General features: G+C 48.0%; 3 protein-coding genes and 1 long non-coding RNA gene across 7 annotated transcripts in view; 2 read left to right on the top strand and 2 right to left on the bottom strand.

The window, feature by feature from the left end:
• Window positions 1–44: 44 nt before the first annotated feature.
• npas4a (neuronal PAS domain protein 4a) lies at window positions 45–5,311 on the bottom strand. Of its 2 annotated transcripts, XM_058065187.1 has the most exons (8): window positions 4,161–5,302; window positions 3,839–3,999; window positions 3,652–3,754; window positions 3,260–3,575; window positions 3,073–3,182; window positions 2,781–2,916; window positions 840–2,563; window positions 45–756 (listed from the first exon to the last, which is right to left on the bottom strand). In XM_058065187.1, the coding sequence occupies exons 1-8, from the start codon at window positions 4,336–4,338 to the stop codon at window positions 728–730; spliced, it is 2,757 nt and encodes a 918-aa protein (XP_057921170.1). In that variant the 5' UTR covers window positions 4,339–5,302; the 3' UTR covers window positions 45–727. The 2 variants fall into 2 exon arrangements, with proteins under 2 accessions (XP_057921170.1, XP_057921169.1); XM_058065186.1 differs by having other exon boundaries at window positions 45–2,563; window positions 4,161–5,311.
• On the top strand, window positions 3,046–18,797 carry LOC131120095 (uncharacterized). Of its 2 annotated transcripts, XR_009126658.1 has the most exons (6): window positions 3,046–6,235; window positions 7,179–7,405; window positions 11,301–11,386; window positions 12,288–12,425; window positions 12,785–15,224; window positions 15,307–18,797. It is a non-coding gene; the product is annotated as an uncharacterized LOC131120095 (long non-coding RNA). The 2 variants fall into 2 exon arrangements; XR_009126657.1 differs by having other exon boundaries at window positions 12,785–18,797.
• Window positions 14,962–26,804, bottom strand: efemp2a (EGF containing fibulin extracellular matrix protein 2a). Of its 2 annotated transcripts, none has more exons than XM_058065189.1 (12): window positions 26,412–26,804; window positions 25,696–25,826; window positions 22,026–22,191; window positions 18,879–18,927; window positions 18,599–18,787; window positions 18,275–18,397; window positions 17,854–17,970; window positions 16,841–16,960; window positions 16,651–16,770; window positions 16,445–16,571; window positions 15,547–15,742; window positions 14,962–15,473 (listed from the first exon to the last, which is right to left on the bottom strand). In XM_058065189.1, exons 3-12 carry the CDS (start codon window positions 22,113–22,115, stop codon window positions 15,300–15,302), a joined length of 1,305 nt encoding a protein of 434 aa, XP_057921172.1. In that variant the 5' UTR covers window positions 22,116–22,191; window positions 25,696–25,826; window positions 26,412–26,804; the 3' UTR covers window positions 14,962–15,299. The 2 variants fall into 2 exon arrangements, with proteins under 2 accessions (XP_057921172.1, XP_057921171.1); XM_058065188.1 differs by having other exon boundaries at window positions 25,731–25,826; window positions 26,412–26,803.
• Window positions 24,643–26,804, top strand: part of yif1a (Yip1 interacting factor homolog A (S. cerevisiae)) — a 35,241-nt gene continuing 33,079 nt past the window's right edge. The window contains exon 1 of the mRNA XM_058065191.1: window positions 24,643–25,255. The gene's annotated coding sequence lies outside the window, so the exon portion shown is untranslated. The remainder of the gene's footprint in view (window positions 25,256–26,804) is intronic.

Here is a 26,804-nt window from a genome sequence, read left to right as displayed (position 1 = left end):
AACCGAACACCCCCCCCCCCCCCCCCCCCCAAAAAAAAAAAAAAAAACCCGGAGTCCACATTCAGAGTCTCAATGTACAGTACGAGGAAAGGGGAGTCCGCCGTGGAAAAGTCTTCACATGCGTCACTCAGTTTGTTTGTTGCACATCACCAAAGGTCAACACAAGGTCAGATGGACGGAGACACGGATGGAACGTTGAAGGTTTGAAGCCGCAAACTCAAAATTCAAACGTTTGAAGTGTGCTATCTATCAGGTGACTGTCCTCGTACCTTTTTATTTGAGTTTTGAGTTTGCGTCGCTGCACGTCAGGCAAAAAAGTGCGAGAAGTCAGGCTTTTTTTTTTTTTTTTTTTTTTTTTTCTTTGTGTCATGTCCACAACCATTTTTCACTACGAGTGAATACAAATGCATGTCTGTAAGTTAAACAAGTTAACAAGCTCAGAGCTCAAATCCGCACCACATGGACTCAGGACTCAGTCAGTCAGGCGTCCATGTTGTTGTTGTTGTTGTTGTGTGTAGTTTAAACGTCGCACCAGGTGTCGTAGAATACAGCTTCATGGTTGAACAAAAATAGGAAGGCCATTTTTGTTCCCGGGAGACATGGAGGCGTTAAGTTGTATATACATTATGTATATTTATACACTTCAATATGTTTTACTTTGCAGTAAAAGTGTCTCCACAAAATATGACAATATGCCATACTTGATGAAGTAAGTCACAGACTTATTTTAGAACGGAGGGATGCTTCCACTCCCATCTGGAAGACAAAGAAAAGGGCAAAAGTCAGCATTGTCAGGACATTGTCCTCCCCCAGGAGGAGACGGGCGGGGCTGTTCTCACCTTCGTGGAAGCACTGCGGCGATGGATGACACTGGAGTTGATACAACTCAGGTTGTTGCCCTAAACCAGGGGCGATCGAGGCACCTGCCCCAAACATGGGCTCCAGCACGGCCAGTTCCTCCAGGAGGGACTGAGCGCAGGACACGGCGGCAGGCGCGGGGGAGACGACCGGTGTGGAGGAGGCGGCGGAGACGGCGGCGGGTGCCGGCGAGGCGGTGAGGAGCAAAGGAGGAGAAGTCGGTATGGAGGAGCAGGAGGACATGGGAGATGACGCCACCTCGATCTCCATGGCTTCCTCCGCTGGCTCCTCCTCCCTGTCGGCCTCGGCCGTCGTGGTCTCCCCGCGCACGTCCGCGGAGTTAGCTTGCGCCGATTGGACGCTACAGAATTGGCCCGCTCCCTCAAACTGGGAGGCTTGGTGCCAGCACACGGGGGTCTGGGGGGAGACTGGGCTGGGGGGGCTGGGAGGAACGTCTTGGAGGATGCTTTCCAGGATGCTCTCTTCAAACAGAGAGTCGTCGTCCTCCAGGAACGTGGGAACGTCCAGACCTCGCCACACTTTGATGGGATAAAACTCCCGAAGCACTTGGATGGAATAGGCCGTGTCGGCAGAAGACAGGAAGGGGGAAGGGGGCGAGGACGAGGGGGACATGGACGGAGGGGACAGCTTGGACAGGAGCGGGTCCAGGTAGAATCCCTCCGCCAAGGAGCTGATGTGCTGGGCCAGGAGGGAAATCTCCGCCCTTTCCTTCTCCCGTTCTCTCTCCACGGAGAAGAAGGAGAGGCAGGGCTGCTTCCCGGGTGACGCCTCCGGGGTGAGGAGCCCCTCGGGGGGGCACTGGAGAGGCCCCAGCGGCACGTCGACATAGAGCGGACCCCGAACCTCGGGGAGGGTCATCACCGTGCAGTCGCCGTCTCCGGGGCTGTCTGGGGTGGGGGGCAGTTTCTCGTACAGGGCCCCGCAGCAGGGCTCCACGGGGAACAGGAGTTCCGTGGTGGGGAGGCTGAGTGGGAGTTTGGCGGACAGGGTGGTCGGGGGAGCCGGGCTGGAGGCGGTGGTCGGAGGGGCCGAGGGGGACGTGGAGGGGGCCAAGGAGGTGGTGGCGGTGGCTGTGGTGGCAGAGGGCGGGGGCGTAGTGGTACCGGTGGGGTCGAAGCTGAACAGGGGTTCCCCGAACGGGAAGCTGGCCCCTCCGACGTGGGGGGTGTACGGCGGCGTGCACACAAACTCTTTGGTCTGCTGAGCTTGTGAGGTGGGCACGGGGGGCAGCGGCAGGGGCAGGGCGGGCAGCGGGGGGTCAAGTTCGAAGGAGGGCGGCATCAGGATGTTCTGCGTCAAAAAGTCCAAGTCGGACACCGTCTCCACCGTGACCGGAGTGGGAGACGGCGCCGCAGGGGGGCTGGGCACGGGAGGCGGCTGGAAGAAGGCCTCCTCCTCCAGAGAGGAGATGCTGGATCGGGGCTCCCCCTCCAGGCGCGCCACCTCGGCAGCCGAGCTGGCCCGTTCGTCGGACGAAGCCACGCTGCAGCCGGCCGTGCTGAAGTCGAAGGACTGGCCGGACAGGCCGCTGCTGCCCGGGGTGAAGACCTGGTCTGGGCTGGAGAGGGTGTCTGGGGACTGCAGGCCCACGCCCTCCTGCTGCGAGGGCCCGGCGCTGAGAACCAGACTGAGCTGGCCCTGCTCGGAGCTCAGCTGCTGACGCACCGACCAAGCCTCCGACTCGCTGAGGGGGACAGAACCAAAGCGGGTTAGGACTCGAACCTTTTTCATTGTTTGCTTTTCCTGCCTTCTAACCGAAATCACTTTTAACCCAATACGGTTCCTCGCATAGAACATCAAGGAACATACTTTAACCTCAGAACTTCACGTTTTATTAAGATAGCGTTTTCATTCCCTCCCGGGTTGTGCTGATGCCAGATCGCCATAGCAACAGAGCGTACCTGATGACGTAGTTGCTGCTGCTGACGGGGATCTCGCCAGGCTGCAGCTGGAGGACCATGTAGATCCAAACCCACGTCTGGTCCCGGGCTTGCACTCGCACCACCATTTCAGCTCGGCCCTCTCCTCCCTCTCGCACTGGTGAGTCACAGCAGGAGTTAGTAATCCCGTTAATCATCCGCCCCCCCTTTTCGCTTTCCCTCTCTCTCTCTCTCTCTCTCTTTCAGCATGGCATCAGTGGGCACGGTGTGTGTGTGTGTGTGTGTGTGTGTGTGTGTGTGCGGGCACACTTACGCAGGCTACGGTGTTGAGCGGAGGCATGTGCCAGATCCTGCGGGTGGAGGAGGCTGTACCAGGAGCAGGACCGTAAAGCTGCCACATCAAAGCCCAGATAGGAGCTCACGCTGCAGGAAAGAGTGGGCGGTCATTCGTGACGTCAACGTCAAACGCCAAAGATCAAAGGTCACGCTACACGACCTACCTGTCCTGGGCAGCCTGCAGCCGCATGTCGCGGTCGTGCTGCGAGTGGAAACAGGCCAGGAACGGGTTGGCGTCCCCCTGAGGAGCGCCGGGCGCGCTCTCGGATGCCCCCGAGCGGGCGGGGTGAGGCTCCAAAGGGGAGCAGAAGCACACCCAGACCGGGTTGGAGGACCAGTAGGTGCCGGCGGCGGCGGCGGGGGCGGTCGGCGAGACGGAGGGAGCAGAAATGCAGCGAGCTCGGATCAGAACCAGCTTGTTCCCGGCGCTCTGCCTGCGCACCGACTTGGAGGTGTTGAAACGACAACGGAAGAGGCGATCTGCGGATGGGAGAGAAGATCATCAGGACTCGAACGCAACACAAAGACGCATTTCAAAAGCGTCCCGTCTTCTCACCCGTCTCAGGGGAGGTGGATCTCGCCAGGTTGTTTCTCATGGCGAGCTGATCCGAGGCGTCGATGATGTCGTACACGCTGTCCCCCTGCGCCACGAGATCCACCTGACGCGACAGACGAGCCCACCGGATGAAGCAAAAGCGCGCGCGGCGGCTCCGACGCATCTTTAATCAGGAGCGTGGACTCACCATGGAGTGGCCCAGGTGCTCGGAGACGCTGTCGGACAGGTAGAGCAGCTTCCCCTCTCCTGTGAGCAGCATCAGGAAGCCCGGCAGCGCCTGCATCAAGTCGGCGAGCTCGTGGAAAGACAGGAAGCCCGCGCTCTGCTCTCCGGGTGCGCTTCCCGCTTCTAGATTTGGTCAAAAAACACACACGGGGGGAGAATCAGCTGGGTTTCAGGCTGCAGCGCATCAGCACCACGGATAGAGACCAAGTGTACTATACGCGCTGCGTTTCAGCACCACGGACAGCGCCGTGTGTGTTGAAGAACACTTGTTGATGTGCTCTTACCCTGTGAAGTGAAGAAGACGGATTTCCTGGTGTACATGCAGGCAAGGGACATGATGTGCAGGTACGACAGCCTGGCTTTGTCCGTGTCCGAGATGGGCAACAAGTCCTTCAGGTTCCGGATCTCGGCGTTGATCTGGTCCCGGCGAGCCTTGGACGCTCCTTTGGTCGAGCGGTACATGCTTGCTTGATGCTGCAGTGCAGGTCGGAGGATGGAGAAAAGGAAGGACAATCCCACTTCACACTCGCAGGTGCCGATCTGTGGAAGTGATGTTATTGGACTTTCATCGCAGCTCTTTTTTTCCAGATATTTTGGGAAAGGTTCTCCTGGAGCTCCTCTCCTCTCCGGATGGAGAGCGGCTGAACGGGCGGCTGTGCTCGCCGCGTCTCTCAGCACTGAAGTCCGGATTCGGGGAATGTGTTTGAGCGGGGACTCTGCTCGCAGGGCTCTTATATAGCTTGGGACCAGGGGGGCCCCCGACGCGCCAACACCGACGTAAGAAGAAGGAGGGAGGAGGATGAGAGAGATGTCTCATATCAGTGGATGCTGGAGCTCCCTCCTCCCTCCCTCCTCACCTCCCTACTCCCTCCTTCCTCCCTCTCCTCTCGGTGACTGTGCCCGACGTCAGCTCTTCCCTCTCCCCGGTGATGACGTCGGGATGAAATCGGGAGCTCCGGCGACGCAAAAAGCCCGATTTGGACAAAACCGAGTAAGGGGCGGAGCCAGCGTAGAAACGTAAACGGAGTCACCGAGCTCAGGAAGGGGAGGGGGAGGAGGAGGTTGCGTCGAAGAATGTCTGACTACAATTCATCTCGGAGCTTGTTAGTGAACGGTGCTTGTTTTTTTTTTTTTTTTTTCAGGCGACATCGAACGTCTCATTTTGAATGGAGGTCAGTCGTAAAAGATTACAGCATTAGAACCAACACCCGCCCGTTTATCTAGCAGATCTTATCTAACAGATCTTATCTAGCAGATCTTATCTATTTTTCGGCAGCTGCCGAGTGAATGAAGAAAGGAATGAATGAATGCAGCATCCTGCGGCAGCCATGTCTCTCCCCACGTGAGAAGATGTGATGTTTCTAAAAATAGATCCGTGTACCTATCCATCTACTGGATCTCTAGCTGGCTTACCGGCGCCCCCTGCTGACGCCCCCCTGGAGCCACCCCCCCTGCTATTTAGACCACTTAGGAGGGAAAAATACATATTTTTATTATTATTTATTGTTATTATTATTACATATTGGAGCTAGGATGTGTGTTTTTATGTATATTTTATTGGTAATGATTCTGCTATGCTTTTATTTCCCTATTCCAAAGTGGTGAGCATGTCATAGGAAAACACACTTTCTTTTTTCTGTGCGTTCTAAAGATATAAGAAGAGGTAAAAAAAAAAGGCAGCTAATTAATGCACGCCATGGGACGCGGCAAAGAGCTCCAAGGTTTTTGTGAGCGTGTAGTAAAAAGGCACGCTGATGCTAACATGTCATATCATGTCAACGTGTCTTGGTGCGTTGATGTCACATGGCAACATGGAAAGGAAGCAACAAGCTCCATTATGTAGCGTCACTTTTGGCTAGCGGCCTGAGTCTGAAGCTAGTCGCTAGCACTCGCTCGCTAACTACGTATACGCCAGTAACGTAGTTCTTGGGCGTAATAATGTTCACAACAATAATAATAATATCTTTGTTTCATATGCAGCTTTATGAAAATTCGAGTTCCTCGCTAAGCATGTTTGAAACAAAGAAGCCGGCAAAGAAGAAAAGACCAACGCATGAGTGTTTCCAAAAAGGGAAACACAAACATGGCGGGTCATGACATCACTTTTCCCTTTTTAGCATTTCTGTGCGCCGCGTCACACGCTCCTTCATCAATAGAAGGATCAATTGATGTCCTTAAGTACGTCAGCGTGCAAAGCTTGTGTGCTATTTCTGGTTTGCATGTGACAATTTGAGGAGCAAAGGTCATGTGATTCATGCCGTCTTTCATAGGAACACGGGAGAAGCTGTCATGCGGTTGGAAGTGGCGCCATCGAGTCTTCATCCTCAACACAGGAGGACGAGGAGGCTGGAGTGTAAAGGTGAGGATGTCGGGGGCAGGGGGGTGGGGGTGGTTGGGGGGGTTAATGAGTGGTCAGCCACTGTCATTTTGTGAAGCATGGTAGAAGTGATTTATGCAGACAAACACTCCACGCTGTTGTTGCAAGTGAAGCATCCTGGCGCTTGTCATGCTAATGTCTTCCATTGAGAGCCATCATTGGGGGGGGGGCAGAGGGCCGCGTTTCAACCGCCGCCTCCTCTCCTTATTCACGGTTGTTGTTTATTAATGTACAAGATCGATGGAAGTTGAAATAGTTGTTAAAAATAACAATAATGTAGTATATTTTGCCACTGCTAGCAAAAAAACTGAATTTTTTTCGCTGTTTTTTTTCTTTAAATGTAAAAAACCGTTAGGGATGCTCTGATAGATCGGCTACCGATTATATCGACCGATTTTTGTAAAAACATGATCGACATATGCCATTAAATACCTTTCAACGCCGATCACCTGTTGCTAGCAACACTGTAGCCCACATCGACTCTTCCATGCGGTGTTGTGTCTTGCCCTAACTAACATCTTTGGCGGCTTCGTCCTCTCACTTCCTACACAACAAAGGCAAACATGGCTGCCGCTGGAAGCTAACTGCTAACCCTACCGCGAAAAGTACCTGGCGTTGGTAGCACGTTAAAAGGCTTGAATACGGCGTTTGAAGAACAACACTCGGTGGAGTATGGTGACTTTTGGAGGCAGCTAACGCTCAGCACACATAGATAGACCCTAGCATGGAGTGGGTTCGTCCGGCTGTGATACGTCGACGTCGTCGCCATTTTGGATGCGTCAATGTTGAGTAAAAGTATTGTATATTGGGAAACACCATAAATGTGAGAATATAAAATGCAGCGTTTTAGTCTCTAACTGTTTCCCAAGTATATTGGTACGTGTGAATGTATAAACGAAATGAATTAACTGACATTTCTTTGTAGAAAGGCGGTTTATGGAAGTGCCGTCGTGACATATCTAATATGGCGGCGACGTTGACGTACGACTCAGCGCTGGATGAGTCTGCACTCGCCTGTCAACACGGCTAAGCTAATAACCCGAAAAATGATTGAATTCATCGGACGAGAGCAGCTTTTCTCAGCGGAGAAAGACACAAAGTCTCCGTGAAGAAGACTGCTCAGCTTCTGGAAGTTTCACAAGTCTTCAGAAAGTAAGTGAAATGTGTTTTTGTCTAAATGAAGGTTGTTTGATGGTTAGTTTTTTTTACATGGAATAGCCATTAGCAGGGGTACAGCCATGAAAAACATCACGTTGTCACCCCCTTTTACTGATTATGACTATTTTTTATTTGTAATTGCCTATTTTTTGACCAATAGCACTCATTAGAAATACTTAAATTACTTTGTAATGTGTTATGAAACCATATGATTGGTATTGGTAGCATCCCGCCATGCTTAGGGCTTTGGTTTTGCAGTGGGTGGGCCTTGCTGGAAAAATGTTGGACATTAGCAATGGCGTCATTAGGCCTATTTTAGGGGGCCTTAAAATGATCATAAGCCCCCCTAAATAATTTTATATTTTTTAATTTATTAAAAAAAAAATTTTAATTGATTTTACATTTTTTATCCAAAAAAGGCACACAAAGCATACAAAAAAGGCAAAAGCAGGCCCCCTAAAATGTTCATAAGCCCTCCAAAATAATTTCATATTTTTTATTGTTTTTTTTTTCTTTTTTTTTTTTTTACTAAAAAAATCTCTGACAAATTTCATATTATAGGGCAAAAGCAGGCCCCCTAAAATGTTCGTAAGCCCTTCTAAATAATTTGATATTGTTTATTGATTTTTTATTGATTTTTTTTTTTACTAAAAAAATCTCTGACAAATTTCATATTCTAGGGCAAAAGCAGCCCCCCTAAAATGTTCGTAAGCCCTTCTAAATAATTTGATATAGTTTATTGATTTTTTATTGATTTTTTTTTCAAACAAAATCTCTGACAAATTTCATATAATAGAGCAAAAGTAGGCTAATAAGCAAGCCAATAAGCAGGCTAATACTAGCCTACTACTAAAAATAAGAATAATGATGATAGCAACAATAATAGGCTAATGAATAATATAATAATGATTATTATATCATTGATCACCGTCCACTGGTTTTGTAGTGTAGATTGTGTGTACTTGTGTACATTTAATGGTGGCCTAAAACAATTGAGTATCTCTACTAAATCTGTCCAAAAGTGGGAAAAAGTTATATCCCGGTTTTTGTTCCTTATTTGTTTTTTGGGGAGATTTTTTGGAATATCTACTACATTCATTCATATCCTGTGCATCTCCAGTGGCTAAGGCCCCCCTGTCCTCAGAACCTAGTGACGCCCCTGCACATTAGACATTAACTCCTGCTGCCTTATGTACTTAATGTCATCTGCTGGCTGCTTTTGGTGGCAAAATCACATCCACTTCATGCTTCCACTCGATCAAGCAATCAATCACCTCATCAATGGCTTGCACTCCTGCTCTCACCGCCTATGCTAGCTGCCATGTTCATTGGCTCTCATTCATTCACACTGACTCTGTGTTCCTGCCTTGCATGAACACACATACACACCGGGGGGGGGGGGGGGTTTAGAGAGGAAGGTGTGCCGGTCACAGACTGTACGGAATGTCAGTGGATTTGTTGTGCAGCCGGCCGGCCGCCAGGTGTGACTTTCACAGCACCACAAGACAGACATTTGTCCATGGGTCGGCGTGTTCCTGTTCCTGTTCCTGCACGGCTTTAGTCATCATCACCTCGCATTGACACAACATCGTCATCATCATCATCCTCATCATCATCATCAGCAGCAGCAGCCTGAGCTGACACTTGTCAAAGTTGCTGCAGATCAAGCATGACGAGCCAACATGCAAAACAAGCTCAGAAATAAGACAAGTGCTTTATTTTGGGAGCACTCCGGCGTGGCGGGGGGGGACAAAGTCGCATAGAAAAGACACGCTCATAGGCGTCCTTCCTCCAAGGTGCTCTTTTTCTTTCTCAGATTATTTTTACACCAAGACGTTCAAGGCCCGCACTTTGTTTCTTGCAAGAAAGGAAGGAGCTAATCTGTCGCCTGGCAACACCTCCTACTGCTACATCCAAGCCGGAGCAAAATAGCATGGGCTTTAGAAAGACACACAAAGGTGAATAGACATGACATACTTTCATTCACATGCATATCCGCTCCCTCGGCTATTGCAGCAAATGACAAGGACCGCGTCTTATCTTGGTATCCATCCATGAAAAATGACAGATAATAGTCATAACTGAGGGTGGGTGATATGTTTATATAGTGGTATACCGCTATAGATTCCTCCAATGATAAGAAAATTACTTATAGCGGTACAAATGATGGCGGATACATCATTTGGGTGTGGAAGTATTTACTCGCAGACCGCTCAATTCCTGGCACAAAATCAATGATCACACCGATCAATCCATATAGGAAGGTGCCAACCCATGTTCTATTTTTATATTTTGGAGACAATAGCACGACTTTAAAGCGGCATCTTAGACCTCTAATAGTGATTTATTCATGTATTATTTGCTAATAATATTTTTTAAAGATCTTACTGTTCATGATATGTGAACTAAATATGTCTATTTATTTCTATTTTTTTTATTTTGAAGACAATAGCACAACATTAAAGCGACATCTTAGACCTCTAATAGTGATTTATTCATGTATTATTTGCCAATAATATTTTTTAAAGATCTTACTGTTCATGATATGTGAACTAAATATGTCTATTTATTTCTATTTCTATTTTTTTTATATTTTGGAGACAATAGCACGACTTCAAAGCGGCATCTTAGACCTCTAATAGTGATTTATTCATGTATTATTTGCTAATAATATTTTTTAAAGATCTTACTGTTCATGATATGTGAACTAAATATGTCTATTTATTTCTATTTCTATTTTTTTTTATATTTTGGAGACAATAGCACGACTTTAAAGCGCCATCTTAGACCTCTAATAGTGATTTATTCATGTATTATTTGCTAATAATATTTTTTAAAGATTTTACTGTTCATGATATGTGAACTTAATATGTCTATTTATTTCTATTTTTTTTTTATATATTTTGGAGACAATAGCACAACTTTAAAGCGACATCTTAGACCTCTAATAGTGATTTATTCATGTATTATTTGCCAATAATATTTTTTAAAGATCTTACTGTTCATGATATGTGAACTAAATATGTCTATTTATTTCTATTTCTATTTTTTTTATATTTTGGAGACAATAGCACGACTTTAAAGCGGCATCTTAGACCTCTAATAGTGATTTATTCATGTATTATTTGCTAATAATATTTTTAAAGATTTTACTGTTCATGAAATGTGAACTAAATATGTCTATTTATTTCTATTTCTATTTTTTTTATATTTTGGAGACAATAGCACGACTTTAAAGCGCCATCTTAGACCTCTAATAGTGATTTATTCATGTATTATTTGCTAATAATATTTTTTAAAGATCTTACTGTTCATGATATGTGAATTTAATATGTCGATTTATTTCTATTTCTATTTTTTTTTTATATTTTGGAGACAATAGCACAACTTTAAAGCGACATCTTAGACCTCTAATAGTGATTTATTCTTGTATTATTTGCTAATAATATTTATTAAAGATCTTACTGTTCATGATATGTGAACTTAATATGTTGATTTATTTCTATTTCTATTTTTTTTTATATTTTGGAGACAATAGCACAACTTTAAAGCAACATCTTAGACCTCTAATAGTGATTTATTCATGTATTATTTGCTAATAATATTTTTAAAGATTTTACTGTTCATGAAATGTGAACTAAGTATGTCTATTTATTTCTATTTCTATGCTTTACATACTATAGAGATGTTTTATCATAACTATTACTTTATATTTTATTTTATTTTTTATAAATATATAAAAAAATTATAATTTTTGTATATTTTATTTTACTTTTTTCTCTTATTTCTCACATTGATTGTTTAAATCATACATGAGCATTTTTAAAATGCATTTATTATTCTTGAGAATCAGTATAACTGATGATACTTTCTTCTCCCTGGTCTTTAGAAGAAGACGTTTTCCTCGTCGCCGTGACTCCCAAAGTTGATCCCAGAGAAATGGTCTTCATGAAAGAAGTGCACGGTGGTGAGGAGGTGTGAAACGTTGCTGCAGCGTTGAGTAGAACTTTTTCATCCACTACAGTGCAAAGTGATGCAAGCTGTGAACAAGAAGCGTCTCCCTCCTCCTCCTCCTCCTCCTCCTCCTCCTCCTCCTCCTGGCTTGTCTCTTGTAGCCTTGCACCTTTTCTTTGTGCTTTTCAATAACCACTCTATTTTTAGCAGCCAGGGCGCACCGCACAAGGCGCTTTGTTTTGTTTTTGGTGGCGTCGAGTCTCCCCAAGGTCGCTAGACTGTGGCAGTGGCACAATGGCCGCCCTAAATATTGCACAAAAGTGTGGGGGCATCGTGCACCGCTGTCAAGGATGGCGACTTTTCAAACGGCTTTGGCTTCTTTTCATTGGCGTTTTATGGAACGCTAGAAAGACATCTTCGCAGGACACTTTATTAGGGACACCAGATACATCCTTTTACATGCTAAAAATGATTGTCGTCATTTTGCTCCTCTCCTGCAGTTAAACATCCAGAGTATAGAGGGAGGGGGGCACATGCTGTGGCCCAGCAAGGTGCACCGTATTCGGGCACACGTGATGCCATGGAGGGCTCTGGAAAAGCGCAACAAGTAGCCATGCTATTGAAATATCAAATATCCTCACTAGGGTGTGAGTATGCTGGAGCCTATCCCAGCTGACTTCGGGCGAGAGGCGGGGTCCACCCAACCCCAGGGCACACAGCCAAATATGCCAAATTGAAGAACTCTATTCATAAAAAGCATGATATAATATTTTATAAGCCACATTGTCAGTGTTTCCATGACCTTTGTCCACTGATTGGCTAAGAGAAGTCACATGGCTTCCACTGTGGCCATGCCGTAAATGCACATATGTGAGCCATAGCTTTTATCAAAGTCGTTTTTTTTTTTTGTGTGTGGGAGCAGAGGAGGATTTCATCGGCGCGACGGCAAAGATGGCGGCGCGTACGGCGTGTCCTGTTACATACCGACACAGACGCTCCCGCTCCCGGTCGCCACAGTGGTGCTGATGCAGGGGTTGCCATGGCGACAGCATGTTGGATGGTGAGAGACCTTCTAGCAGCAGCTCTCTCTTATTTGGAAGAAAAGGCTCCAGAGGGGAAGAAGAAACGTCCACCGGACATTGGTCTCTCCTGTCAATCATCTTAGGAAATGAGTAATAGTATAATGAGGGAGATATTCATTATTTTTTTAAGTTGTTTTTGAAAATGAGTTTGCGGCGAATGTGACAATGTTACGAGAATCCAATCCAAATTACGTGGGAATTATTCTCATAACTACGAGAAGAAGAAAGTTGAAATGAAGACAAAAGATATGAATCATATGCATTTGTAGCTATGGTGAAATATCCTGTGTACTGTCTACACTCTAACCTTTCAGCATATTTTTCATATTTACCCCAGGTCTTGACGGTTCCCGGCCTGGCTGAGATCTTCCACACCAGCCTTGTGAGATGTCACCTGCATCGGGTTCCTTCTGGATCCACCTTTGGGGGGGCAACAGCTCACACCCCTCCTTTACATTCACCAACCTTCTCGTCGGGGTTGAGAGTCTTGTGTAATATACTTGGCTTTCGTGGCAGCTCGCCCCCGCAGCCGCACCGTAGCAACGCTTTGTTGTTTCTTGGTAACGGCCTTTATATAACATCTAAGGAAGCCAAGGTAGCAAGCATACTTCACATCCTTATGGAAATACTTTTGCAAAACTCTGAAAAGCTGACTGTGTGTGTGTGTGTGTGTGTGTGTGTGTGTGTGTGCGCGCAGATTTTGAAAGCCAGAAGTCAACCTGAGGTGACGGCATGGCTGTGCAAAACACACTTCCTGCTTCCTCTCAATCACATGTCATACAAGACATTATTAGAGACCTCTAGACATGAATTAGCACCCCTATAGTCACCTTTAGACTCCTATTACGCAGTAGAGTAGGCATAATAAGGGAAACTAAGACACAGTGTTCACCCCCGTCCAAAAAGCTGCAGGTTTGGGACCCTACACTATTTTTTTTTGGAGCGATGATGAAATTAGAACAAGGTGTGTGTGTGTGTGCGCAGATTTTGAAAGCCAGAAGTCAACCTGAGGTGACGGCATGGCTGTGCAAAACACACTTCCTGCTTCCTCTCAATCACATGTCATACAAGACATTATTAGAGACCTCTAGACATGAATTAGCACCCCTATAGTCACCTTTAGACTCCTATTACGCAGTAGAGTAGACGTGATAAGGGAAACTAAGACACAGTGTTCACCCCAGTCCAAAAAAGCTGCAAGCTAACACTTAATTAGCTGCTAAGCTAATCAAGTGTTGCCTTGTAATGAGGCACTTCCAGAAAAAAAGCATTTCACACTCAAGCTTGATTTGATTTTGTGATTTTTTTTTGTTCAAGATGCTTTTTGAAGTTTGGGATGGCTCTGGACGCTGGCTTTCACAGGAAGTCATCACAGGAAGTTGCGCCTGAGTCCAGGCGAGGAGAAAAAAAATGGGACTATGGGAATATGTCTTTCCAAGGTTTGAGTCAAGAGCACGAGATGTAAGTACCGGTTTCTGCTCGTCTGTGTAGCATTATAACGTGTGCATACAAGGGAATGCTAACACAGCAGGTGGCCCCTCCCCCTCCATACTCTGTACTATACTTCTGTACTGTACCGTATGTAAACACTCACATGTACACCATGTATGCATTCCCACGCGCGAACACATCTCTACTTTCTATGCCAACAGGAAATGATGCCACACACACACACACACACAGCCCGCCTACCCCGCTAACACACTTAACGCCAACGCCAGACGAGGTTACGTAACGTTCGTGTGGCCCACTACTCCTATTGAATATTTTTTTTTTAAACGTATGTGTTGATGAAGAAGGCATAGAAATGTAGGCTGGATGACCAGGATGTTATAAAAGCAGGCAGGCTTAGATCTCTGGGATGTGGCGCCCCCTGGCGGACACACGCGGCGCCTCATGATTACGTAAGGGAGAGCTGTGAGTCATCACCCCCCCTAGCGAGGACAGATGGAAGGTGTGTTGGGGAGGGGGTAAGGTTTTCCTCACCTCCCGTTTTGGGGATGGTGGTTGAAAGAACAGGACGCTTGAAGGTTAAAAGGAGTTCCCCGATCTTTTTAAAATTTATATTCCTGTAATTTTGGTGCATTAATAGAAATTATTACATGACTGTATTATAGTATATCGTGGTATTTCATGAAAATATACACCACAAATACATGATTATTCCCATAAAAGTACATGTATTATATTTAAAAAAACACAAGTCACAAGTAAGTGAACAAATATAACAGATGGGGGGGGTAGGATTTAATACGCTTTGTTTCTTCCTACTCCTTTTGGAACTGATTATTAATTATTGATTATGTTCTATGGCCCTACCGATGCCCAGAGTGAACTTTCTTCCTGCCCGATAGGAGGGGGGGGAAACAGACACTTCGTGTTTGTTTGCTGCGTGATGAACTTATTTCTTTGTGACACCCCAGCTTAATCGTGCATCCAAACCATGTGATCTGCAGGCACGCCCCCACCCCCTTCAACAGGAAGGCGGCATGCAGTAATGAAGGTGCATTCAGGGACACGGGTAAAATGGTATATTGTTTAATAGTAGTTTGAAAAAGTACAAAGACAACGTGACAAACCTATGAGGTGAAACGGTGAAGGTCGTGTGCACCCTGAGGTGAGACGGGACGGGGGGGGGGGTTGGGGGTGGTGGTAGTGCACCAGAAGGCAACGTGTGTTACGGGCCCCGAAGCCAGGAGCGGAGCGGTGGAGCAGTGGAAGAGCGGCAGCCAGCAGCTCTTCGCTGGCTGATGCCGACTAAAACCGAAGAAGACGTGGTAATATTTCACTTAATAAGCTGGCCTGGCGTCACAGTTTTTTCATCTTCCTCTTCCTTCCTCCCGCCGCGTCCTTTAAAAGGTGTACGGCCCAATGTAGATGGAGAGTCTGAGGGCGGAGCTGCTCTGGTAGCTGCCCTGGTAGCTGAGCAGGGGGTTGACGGACACCATCTCCAGGTCCAGCGTGTACTCTCTGGGTCCTGAGACGGCACGGGCCAGGACCAGCATGGCGCTGATGTTGTTGATTTGCTGCGAGGGCGCACACACAACGGCAGGGACGTCAGCACGGCGGCCACGAATCACGGACGCAAGACCTTCTCACCCTGATGTAGAAGTCGCCGTTGTCGTCGCCCGAGCGGATCCTGAAGGTGTTGTAAGCCCCCGGGGACACGCTGGTGGCCTGGATCTGGAAGATGTCGGAGGGCACGGAGCGCTCCGAGGTGATGCTCATGTAGCGGTGCACGATGGAGAAAGGTACGTCTCGACAGGCGGGCTTGGTGGCGGGACACACGCAGCGACTACGAGAGAATAAAAACCATCACAGCTGCAGTTCTCAAGTCAGCCAGCAGAGGGCAGTAAAGCGTCACTAATGACCCAGTAACGTTTTCACTCATTTACTCAGCTGTACTTTAGAAAACTAAGTAGTTTGATTGATTAATGTGTTTTAAGTACTTTATACTAAGTTGCAAAAATCCAGCCCAAACTATTAACACCCTGGATTTATTTATTTTATAAGTGATAATACAGAAAAACACCCAAAAAATTAATAAAAACCAAAATTTGACATTTATTTATTTATTGTTATTAACATTATAAATATCTATTTATTTAAATATTTATGTATTAATATATTTATTAATTTTATTTATTTAAATAATATATTCATATTTTATTTGACTTTTAAATTTGAAAATTTGCAAAAATAAATTTAAAATAGAAATGTAAATAAAAACAAAAAATAGATATAATTAAGATGAAGGGGTATTGCAATTTGATGAGAGTAAATTTGTAATATTGCGGGGGGGAAATAATATCATTTTAGTAGCACTGAGCTGAAAATACTACAGAAAATAAATATGATGTAATATCAGAACCAAATAACATTTCCATATTTTGGAAATGGTGCTGGGTAAGATTTGTAATATTGTAATCTGAAAGTGAAAGTGTTATGGGAATAAAGTCCAAATAAGAAGTGACGTTGGAAAGGAAGGTGGACTTACTTATCCGACACCTGCACGTACGGGTCCTGGCAGCGGTTGGCGTCCACACACTGGTAGCGGCCATGGAGATTGACGCAGGTCTGCGTGTCAGTGCACTGATGCTCGCCCGTTTCGCACTCATTGACGTCTGTGAAGGACACAATGACAGCTGCAGAGGCTGGGGGTTTGAGGGGGGGCGGCGGCGGTGTGCGGGCGCGGTCACTCACCCTGGCAGAGTCGCGTGCCTTGCAGCCGGTAGCCCTCGGGGCAGACGCAGGAGAACTTTCCCGGCTCGTTGACGCACTGATGCTGGCACAGGTAGCTGGAGTAGCTGCACTCGTCCACATCTGTCACAGCGGACACCTTGTCACTCAAATGGAGGCGGGGTTAAGGGTCGGCGTCGGGTCGAGGTCTTACCGTTGCAAGCAAAGCCGTCCGGGCCCAGCTCGTATCCGTGGTCGCAGCGACACAGGAAGGTGCCGTATGTGTTGTAGCATCTCTGAGAGCAGGGAGCCCCCATGTCACACTCGTTCACGTCTACCATGGACACACGGACAAGCACACGCTAAGAAAATGGCGGACATTGATTCACACAGTTTGATATTATACTCTACATTCTTCACTAATTGAAAGCCGACGTTAAATTACCAAGAATGACATTTAAAGTTGATGGTTCCACCCATGATGAGCTAGCGTTAGCTGGTCAGCACCGTTTCTGGAAGTGATGTCATCAGGGTGGCGAGTAAACAAACATTTGTGGAGGTAGATGCTGGACTTCATCCAAATAGTAGTAATACCAAAAGTGATGTGTTGCTGCTGGATGTTCATCATATCCCAGTCATACTGTAAGTTTGTTTTCTTTTCCAAAAGAGGAAAATTTAAGACTAAAATGGAGGAGGAAAGTTCCGTTGTTTGCAGTGATCATTTCACTGATGACTGCGATGAAGGAACACCTTGAAAGTATGCTAGAAACGCATTTTGAAAAAGGATGCTATTCCGCCGGTACGCAGGAAGTCATGTCTTGGTCCTATAATGTCTTCTAGACAGTATTCCATGGTAGCGACAAGGCTGTAAAGGCCCTTTACGGATAAGGATAAGGAACTCCGCAGCCATTTCCATTACCAACATCTCCATGTCTTCGGGCTTGAGTACTGAAATGGTGACTGTAATGACCGTAAACATCCTCCATGGTACACCGCCATGTTTGTTTACCTGGGAGATACTACGTACTCCCATGGCGTCGCTATCATGTCATCACATAGCTAGCTCGTCATGGCTTTGCCATCAAGTACAAATGTCATTCTAGATCTTCTATTGTTGGTTTTCCAGAAGCGACCAATGTAGAACAACATTCCATTGATCCGTCGACGTTCCGTTTGGTCGGGATTGTTTAGGGAGTCCTTCCGGAAATACAATGCCTTATTACTCACCCACGCACGAGCGGTTGTTTCCCGCTAGCTGGAATCCGGGCTCACACTGGCATGAGAAGGAACCGGGAACGTTGACGCAGCGATGCTGACAGTATCTGTACCTGCACTCGTCGATGTCTGAACACAGACGGGGAATTAAATTCTGTTGATTCACACCACACATACGTGTCCCTGAATGCACCTCGCTGTGACAGCAAGGAGGTGTTTATGAGTTGGAGATATTTGGTGTTGGAATGGCGCTGATGTTGATGCGTTCAGGTGGTCACCGTATGAACGAGCGTCAGAGGTCCGGCCTACCATGGCGTGCATGTGGTAATTACGTTAAAAATATTACCGTAGTCAATGAAAACAATATCTTCAGACGGGCGTGTGTGCTGAGTTCAAGAGACATAAAAAAGAGCGAGGCGCGGCCGTTCCTCACCGATGCACTCGGTGCCGACCTTGCGGTAGCCGTCGGGGCACTGGCAGCTGAAGGCCCCCAGGGTGTTGATGCACTGCTGGCTGGGCTGGCAGTCGTGCTCGTCGCGCTCGCACTCGTCCACGTCTGGGTCATGTGACAGAGGAGACACAGGAATGTTGTTATGGTGCGCCCCGCAGCTGGGGGGGGGGGGGTGTCGTCATGTTGAAGTGTGGCTTGGACACGGCAGCTGTCCTCGTGTCCAATTCCCCCCTCCGTCCCTCCCCCTCGTTTAGCCACCTGTCCCCCTCCCTAACATGTCCGCCATGCCCCCCCGCGCACACCCACCCACGCAGCTGTCTCCCTGCGGCTCGTAGCCCAGAGGACAGGGGTTGAAGGCCTCGGTGGGCGCGATGGGGGGCTCGGGGGCCGGGATGACCGAGGCGGAGCGGGGGAGACACAGGTAGCCTCCATAATGGTTGAAGCACTTCATCTCCCCCTTGCAGGCATCCGGGATGGTCTCGCACTCGTTTATATCTGATGGGAGGGGGGGGGGGGGGGGCGGAGGACATGTCACATGACGTCATAAAAACACAGACGTAGACAGAAGTCATGTGACCAGCGTCACCTTTGCAGTGCTCCGTGTGGGGGTCCCAGTGGTAGCCATCTGTGCATTCCTGCAGGCAAGCCAACAAAGGAGGACATGATGATGATGATGATGGTGAAGATACGCTACGTTCAAATCTCACATTAAGATGAAAACGGACTTCAGATTATTTAAAAAAAAACATGCAGCAATGAGGCAAGATGCCCACACTGTGTGGGTGAGCAAACCAAGTGCTCCTTTTCCCTCCTGTGGCCTGTGGTAATGTCCCTGAGCTCACTGGTAAACAAACGTCAGGGACGTTAGGACTCCATGCTAGTACTAGTAGTCGCCATGAGGGGGAGACAAAAACCTGACTGGTAATTATGACTTTATTCCCATAATATTTGGACTTACTCTCACGTCTAATGACAGTATCCACTCATCACAGATGTAATCTCATGTGTCAGTACTGCCACCTAGTGGCCACATATCATAATAGACCTATAGTATAGTCTACCAGCACACGGCCTCATTTATCCATCCATCATCTATGCTGCTTACCCTCACCAGAGATAAAGGAGGGAGCGATAATGGCAGCGCAATGTGGAGGAGCTTACTGTATAATAATACACTGAATATAATATACACTGAGTATAAATAAAAAATAAGTATCTCTATTATTATACGCTCAGCCAAACCCAGCAGGCACATTCATGGCATGGAACATTTAGTTGAAATGTTGTATCCTTAAACTATTTTAGTCTTATTTTATTATTTCTACTTGGGGTTTGTCAAATGTAGAGGCCAAATGTCCAAAGGGTTCATGAAGGGTTCATGAAGGGTTCACAAAATCACAGTAGTTAGTGAGGAAGGAAGCACCCTACTTCACCAGTTAGTGAGGAAGGAAGCACCCTAACACTCAGGAGTTAGTGAGGAAGGAAGCACCCTAACCTTTACGACTTAGTGAGGAGGGAAGCACCCTAACCTTCGCGAGTTAGTGAAGAAGGAAGCACCCTAACCTTTACGACTTAGTGAGGAAGGAAGCACCCTAACCTTTACGACTTAGTGAAGAAGGAAGCACCCTAACCTTCACAAGTTAGTGAGGAAGGAAGCTCCCTACTTCACAAGTTAGTGAGGAAGGAAGCACCCTAACCTTTACGAGTTAGTGAAGAAGGAAGCACCCTCACCTTCACGAGTTAGTGAGGAAGGAAGCACCCTACTTCATGACTCAGTGAGGAAGGAAGCACCCTAACCCTCAGGAGTTAGTGAGGAAGGAAGCACCCTACTTCACAAGTTAGTGAGGAAGGAAGCACCCTAACCTTCACAAGTTAGTGAGGAAGGAAGCATCCTACTTCACAACTTAGTGAGGAAGGAAGCACCCTAACCTTCACAAGTTAGTGAGGAAGGAAGCACCCTACTTCATGAGTTAGTGAGGAAGGAAGCACCCTACTTCACGAGTTAGTGAGGAAGGAAGCACCCTACTTCACGACTTAGTGAGGAAGGAAGCACCCTAATCCTCACAAGTTAGTGAGGAAGGAAGCACCCTACTTCACAAGTTAGTGAGGAAGGAAGCACCCTACTTCACAAGTTAGTGAGGAAGGAAGCACCCTAACCTTCACAAGTTAGTGAGGAAGGAAGCACCCTAACCCTCAGGAGTTAGTGAGGAAGGAAGCACCCTTCTTCACGACTTAGTGAGGAAGGAAGCACCCTAACCTTCACAAGTTAGTGAGGAAGGAAGCACCCTACTTCACAAGTTAGTGAGGAAGGAAGCACCCTACTTCACAAGTTAGTGAGGAAGGAAGCACCCTACTTCACGACTTAGTGAGGAAGGAAGCACCCTACTTCACGACTTAGTGAGGAAGGAAGCACCCTACTTCACGACTTAGTGAGGAAGGAAGCACCCTATTTCATGAGATAGTGAGGAAGGAAGCACCCTATTTCACGAGTTAGTGAGGAAGGAAGCACCCTATTTCACGAGTTAGTGAGGAAGGAAGCACCCTACTTCACGAGTTAGTGAGGAAGGAAGAACCCTACTTCACGAGTTAGTGAGGAAGGAAGAACCCTACTTCACGAGTTAGTGAGGAAGGAAGCATCCTACTTCACGAGTTAGTGAGGAAGGAAGCACCCTAATCCTCACAAGTTAGTGAGGAAGGAAGCACCCTAACCCTCAGGAGTTAGTGAGGAAGGAAGCACCCTAACCCTCAGGAGTTAGAGGAAGGAAGCACCCTTCTTCACGACTTAGTGAGGAAGGAAGCACCTTAACTTTTACGAGTTAGTGAGGAAGGAAGCATCCTACTTCACGAGTTAGTGAGGAAGGAAGCACCCTACTTCACGACTTAGTGAGGAAGGAAGCACCCTACTTCACGACTTAGTGAGGAAGGAAGCACCCTACTTCACAAGTTAGTGAGGAAGGAAGCACCCTACTTCACAAGTTAGTGAGGAAGGAAGCACCCTAACCTTCACGAGTTAGTGAGGAAGGAAGCACCCTACTTCATGACTCAGTGAGGAAGGAAGCACCCTACTTCATGACTCAGTGAGGAAGGAAGCACCCTAACCCTCAGGAGTTAGTGAGGAAGGAAGCACCCTAACCCTCAGGAGTTAGTGAGGAAGGAAGCATCCTACTTCACGAGTTAGTGAGGAAGGAAGCACCCTAACCCTCAGGAGTTGGTGAAGAAGGAAGCACCCTTCTTCACGACTTAGTGAGGAAGGAAGCACCCTAACCTTTACGAGTTAGTGAGGAAGGAAGCATCCTACTTCACGAGTTAGTGAGGAAGGAAGCACCCTACTTCATGAGTTAGTGAGGAAGGAAGCACCCTAACCTTTACGAGTTAGTGAGGAAGGAAGCATCCTACTTCACGACTTAGTGAGGAAGGAAGCACCCTACTTCATGAGTTAGTGAGGAAGGAAGCACCCCAACCCTGAGGAGTTAGTGAGGAAGGAAGCACCCTAATCTTTACGAGTTAGTGAGAAAGGAAGCACCCTTCTTCACGACTTAGTGAAGAAGGAAGCACCCTAACCTTTACGAGTTAGTGAGGAAGGAAGCACCCTACTTCATGAGTTAGTGAGGAAGGAAGCACCCTACTTCACGACTTAGTGAGGAAGGAAGCACCCGAACCCTGAGGAGTTAGTGAGGAAGGAAGCAAGGCGACCCACGGGACGTAGACACGGACACAAGCGAGCCACCCATACCGTGTAGGTGTCACTTTCTTGGGGCGGCTGTGAAGTAGCACGATGGAGGAGCACGCACACGCACAAGATAGACACACACACCCCCTGCATGCTAGTACGCTAATGGACGGGAGACAATAACACACACGCAGCTGGGATCAGGTGACTCGGGGCAGCCAATGAGCATCTGGGGAGAGAAAGAAACATAAACATTACAAATAGCCCCCCAGGACGCCATCATGGACTTTACTGCCGTTTACTACATAAGCCGACCAAGGGAATCAAACCCAGCAAAGCCACTAAAAGTAGTCCATCATAAGCGAGGCAGCTGGGACTCCAACAAACAGTACGGCCTTGATCGTAAGCAGCAACACGCTCGCGTCCTGTTCTCCTGCCGTGCCAGGTAGGAGAACATAAACATGGGTGATGTAGCATCACAGGAATACTTGTTACAGAAAGCCCTCTGTGTCTGGAAGCTGGCGGGAACGCCAGCCCCCGGAATAATGGCTTCCCTCGGCCTTCCGCTGAGTCACGGTGGGAGTACGTCTAAACTCTCAATGGTGATTCAGTCTTTCAAACTAACTCTTAGCCCGTGTCACCGTGTTTGGTACGCTGCACACGCTACACCGTCATCGTCAAGTCTTTATTTGGGGAATATTTGGCTTTATTTGGTACTACTACTACTGTTACAAAAAAATAATAATAATAATAACTCTAATTTTCTAAATGATTATTATGATTATTATTATTGTGTTCTATGGCTACATGGACGCTACAAAAAGGAAAGATTAGACTCCCGTCTTTCATCTTTACCCTTTTCTGTTCTTTAGTAACCAGTAGAGGAACGTAGGCATGTTTCAGGCAAATATCAGTTCCCCACTACAAAAGGAAGAAAAGCAGCTTTTTGTGAAAATTCCAAGCATGAATTTCACTTTGAAATATCACTATTTCTTTATAAATATAACACCATCAACTATATTATTACAATTATTCACATTCATATATATATATATATATATATATATATATATATATATATATATATATATATATATATATATATATATATATATATATATATATACCAAATAGATAAAAATCTAACATAAAAAATTCTACTTTGTTTCTACACTGGTTATTTTTTTTAGTTGAACAGTTTTCTCAGGCTGATGTAGCAGCTGTCAATCATGAGTGAAGAACAGTACACAACATAGTACTATACTGGATGATGTACAATAACATCTATCCTGTTACTTTGCCTCCATGACATCAAGAGTATCAGTTGTTGTAGTGATGGCAGATGTCCACTAGGGGGGTCATGGGACGCGAGGAGGGTCCACGGGACGTGAGGAGGGTACACGGGATGCGAGGAGGGTAGAGGAGACGAGACGCGAGGAGGGTACACGGGACGCGAGGAGGGTACACGGGATGCGAGGAGGGTACACGGGACGCGAGGAGGGTACACGGGATGCGAGGAGGGTAGAGGAGACGAGACGCGAGGAGGGTACACGGGACACGAAGAGGGTACACGGGACGCGAGGAGGGTACATGGGACGAGGGGAGGGTACACGGGACGAGGGAAGGGTACACGGGACGAGGGGAGGGTACACGGGACGAGGGGAGGGTACACGGGACGAGGGGAGGGTACACGGGACGCGAGGGGAGGGTACACGGGACGCGAGGAGGGTACACGGGACGCGAGAAGGGTACACGGGACGTGAGGAGGGTACACGGGACGCGCGGAGGGTACACGAGACACGATTTCACACCTCAGCCATCGGTTCGAAAGTGTGACAGGAAGTTCTAATCCGGCTGTCTGAAAAGACAAAGAGCAGGCCACAGACTGACGTGGTCCCCCCCGCCCCCCACCCCATGACAGGAGCGTGACATCACATGGTATTTATGAGCCGTGCGAGGGAAGGGGGGGAGCAGCACAAACATGTCCTCCGTGCTAACGCATAGCGGCGTGAAGTCAGATGGCCGCGGTACGTGATACGTGACCTCTCGGGACCGACGGGGGCGGAAATGAGAAGCGAAAACAAAGTGACCATCCGTCTGGGGTCCAGTCACGGACTGCGTGGGCGTCGGCCCGCTACCGCCGGAGATCAAGCGGCGGCGGACCTCTGGAATGCCCGTGGCGAGGATGTGGGCGCCGTTTCTCAGCTGGGATGCCCTGGCACGGTCCTCGTTCCCACAGTATCAGTTTCCGGGAAACCCCCCTCACGGATCACATAAGGGACAGCGGTGCACACGGGGTGCGTTTGGACTCTGGGAGGGGCTTGACATTATTTTCATCCAATAAGCGTCTGCGACCCGACCTCTGCACGGCCATTTTTAAATTGGCAGCCGGACCAATTTAACAGGCAAAATGTCAGCTGGCTTATTTCACAAGTGGCCACCTGTGGACTTGGAAAAACACACATGGGACCACACGTGGACCCGCGTGGACCCACGCACGTCCACACGGCGAGATGGCCCGCCTCCTCTTACTCGGCCGTACACGGAGAAGCCGGGGTGCACGGAGGCCCTGGTAAAGCTGGGACACCCTTGGATGCGGGGTGAGGAATGGGGGGCTTTTCCAGGGATTACTCTTCCAGAACACCCTGCCAAGTGGGTCATTATTATTATTATTATTATCATTATTATTGTTATGATTATTATCATCCCGGGCCCAACGCCAAGCGAGGCCCCCTGCTGTCGGCCAGCGAAACAATGAAACGTCCATCAAACTGTCAACAGGTGTTACGCCATAATTCCACTATTGAGCCCCCCCCACCCGACCAACCCTCAAGCCAAGCCCCCTAAGGGTTTTGATCAGAATGCTATGTCGGACATGCTAGCATGCTAGCGCACACACACACAATAGATATTGTCGTCATCAAAAAAAATGTTCAATGCCATACGGACAATTGGTTGACTGCATAGACGGCGGCCATGTTTTTCGAGTTTTCCCCAAAGCTAAAGTGCAGTGGTTTGCAGTCAGGGCCTTCAAGGCCTTCTCTGCTGGCCTAACCATCACCAGACGCATTGACTTACATTACAAACTTTTATGTTTATGTTCACTTTGGTTCTTGGCCGCAATGCTTCCAGTAGTGTGTGTGTGTGGGGGGGTTCTCTACAGCCATGTTTCATCTCCTATGTTCCCAGGGCCTTCAGGATCAGGAGTGCTGGCCTCTGTTGCATCCACACTAGAAGCAAGCGGGGCTATAACTAAGCTGACCTCCGATTGGACTTCCTGGTGGACAGATCAGGTGACGTTATGGCCGCCCTCTCCGTGAGTAGATAAATATTCATGATGATGATGATGATGACAACCTTTCATCACGAGGCCTTCTATTGGGAGCGCCAACGTTACGAGATTATTGTCGTATTTTTTCATACCGTTTGGGAAAAGAAACTCGGTGACCGACTGAAGGCCTCGCCATCAAACGCATCGCCGCCATCGGTCACATGTGGAGGCATGCCCACACTTCCTGTTCTAAAAGTCACACAATTAGGTTCATTAAGTCCAGTATTAAGTCCAGTACACCTGTTTGTGTCGTACACCCCGACTTGGACCATCCGCCTGTCCGTCAAGCTGAGATGGCGACCGCGTCCCCGTGACGACGTCCCCCCCCTTCCGTTACGGATCCGAGCACAGCGCCCGTGGGCCGCGTCATTTCCACCCCACAAGTCATCGAAATCCTCTCACCTCTTTCCGGCTTCTCAGCCGGGATGTGAACTCACCAACAAGTCCTCGGTGGGCTTCAGACGGTGCGGACCCTGGCGTGGGACCTCCGGACTGGTCAGGGAAGTGGTCCCTAGATCTCCGAGCGGGGCACCCTGAGAGGGAGAGAGTGAGCGGAAGACAGCTGGAGCAGCTGAACACATGCGGAGGGAGGGGGGGCGAGCGAGCCTGAGACAAGAGAGCAAGCTGGGACCGCCCACTCTTCTTACCCCCACCCCCCCCCAAGCCGGCCCCCTGCACAGCCACCACCACCACGTCTAAGATGCGAATTCCTGGTCTGTGGCCCAAATCCCAAAAAATCCATCCAAATGGCGGGAGAACAACAACTTCACAGATTCACACACACATGACCCCCCCCTGGACCCCGCCCCTCCCTCCCACACTAAACCGCCATCCATCCTGGTCCAACAACACACCTGGTTTCATTTAAACTAAACCCCCCCAAGCTCTCCCACCCTTCTCTCATTTTACCCCCCATACACCTATATTTACCCCCCCCAAACCCAAACCCCAACCCCACACACCGCCGTCTTTCTCTTTTTCCATGAGGCCACTAAAAAAAGCTTCTTCCAATCTGACGTGCGGGGTATTTATAGCCCGGCAGCCACGGAGAAATACATGGAATGTTGACAAAAATTAGAGAGTGGAAGAGAACGAGAGTGGAAAAAGTGTCTGCTTACTCAGCAGAAAGAAGCGGCGGCCCTTTTTCTGCCTCGCGATGCCTTCAAGCAAACTCCTATCATTATCCTTCTCCTGCTCCTTCTCCTGCTCCTTCTCCTGCTTCGCAATGACTAATCCGTTGCTCCGCTCGGAATCATTTCCGGCTGCGGCGTGACTCCCTAAACATGCATCCCCCCATGTGTCGCAAACAGGTTGGGATGTTGCTTAACCCGCGTCCGTGTCAGCGTGACTCAAGCTGGACTGTGCTACGGATTCATTCCAGAACATTAGGACCAATCCCCCCCCCCATTTTTGGGCGGCGGGACAGCGTTTGTCCTGCTGTGTCCTTGCAGCGTCTTCCTGGGTGGCGGCAGCTGTCCTTACAGGAGGATCTTGTTAAAAATCACACTGTC

This window comes from Doryrhamphus excisus, chromosome 2 (assembly GCF_030265055.1).
Source record: "Doryrhamphus excisus isolate RoL2022-K1 chromosome 2, RoL_Dexc_1.0, whole genome shotgun sequence".
In the NCBI taxonomy this organism is placed as follows: Eukaryota; Metazoa; Chordata; class Actinopteri; order Syngnathiformes; family Syngnathidae; genus Doryrhamphus; species Doryrhamphus excisus.
The sequence above is the reverse complement of the archived record's forward strand: the minus strand, read 5'-3'. Positions and strand labels throughout refer to the sequence as shown.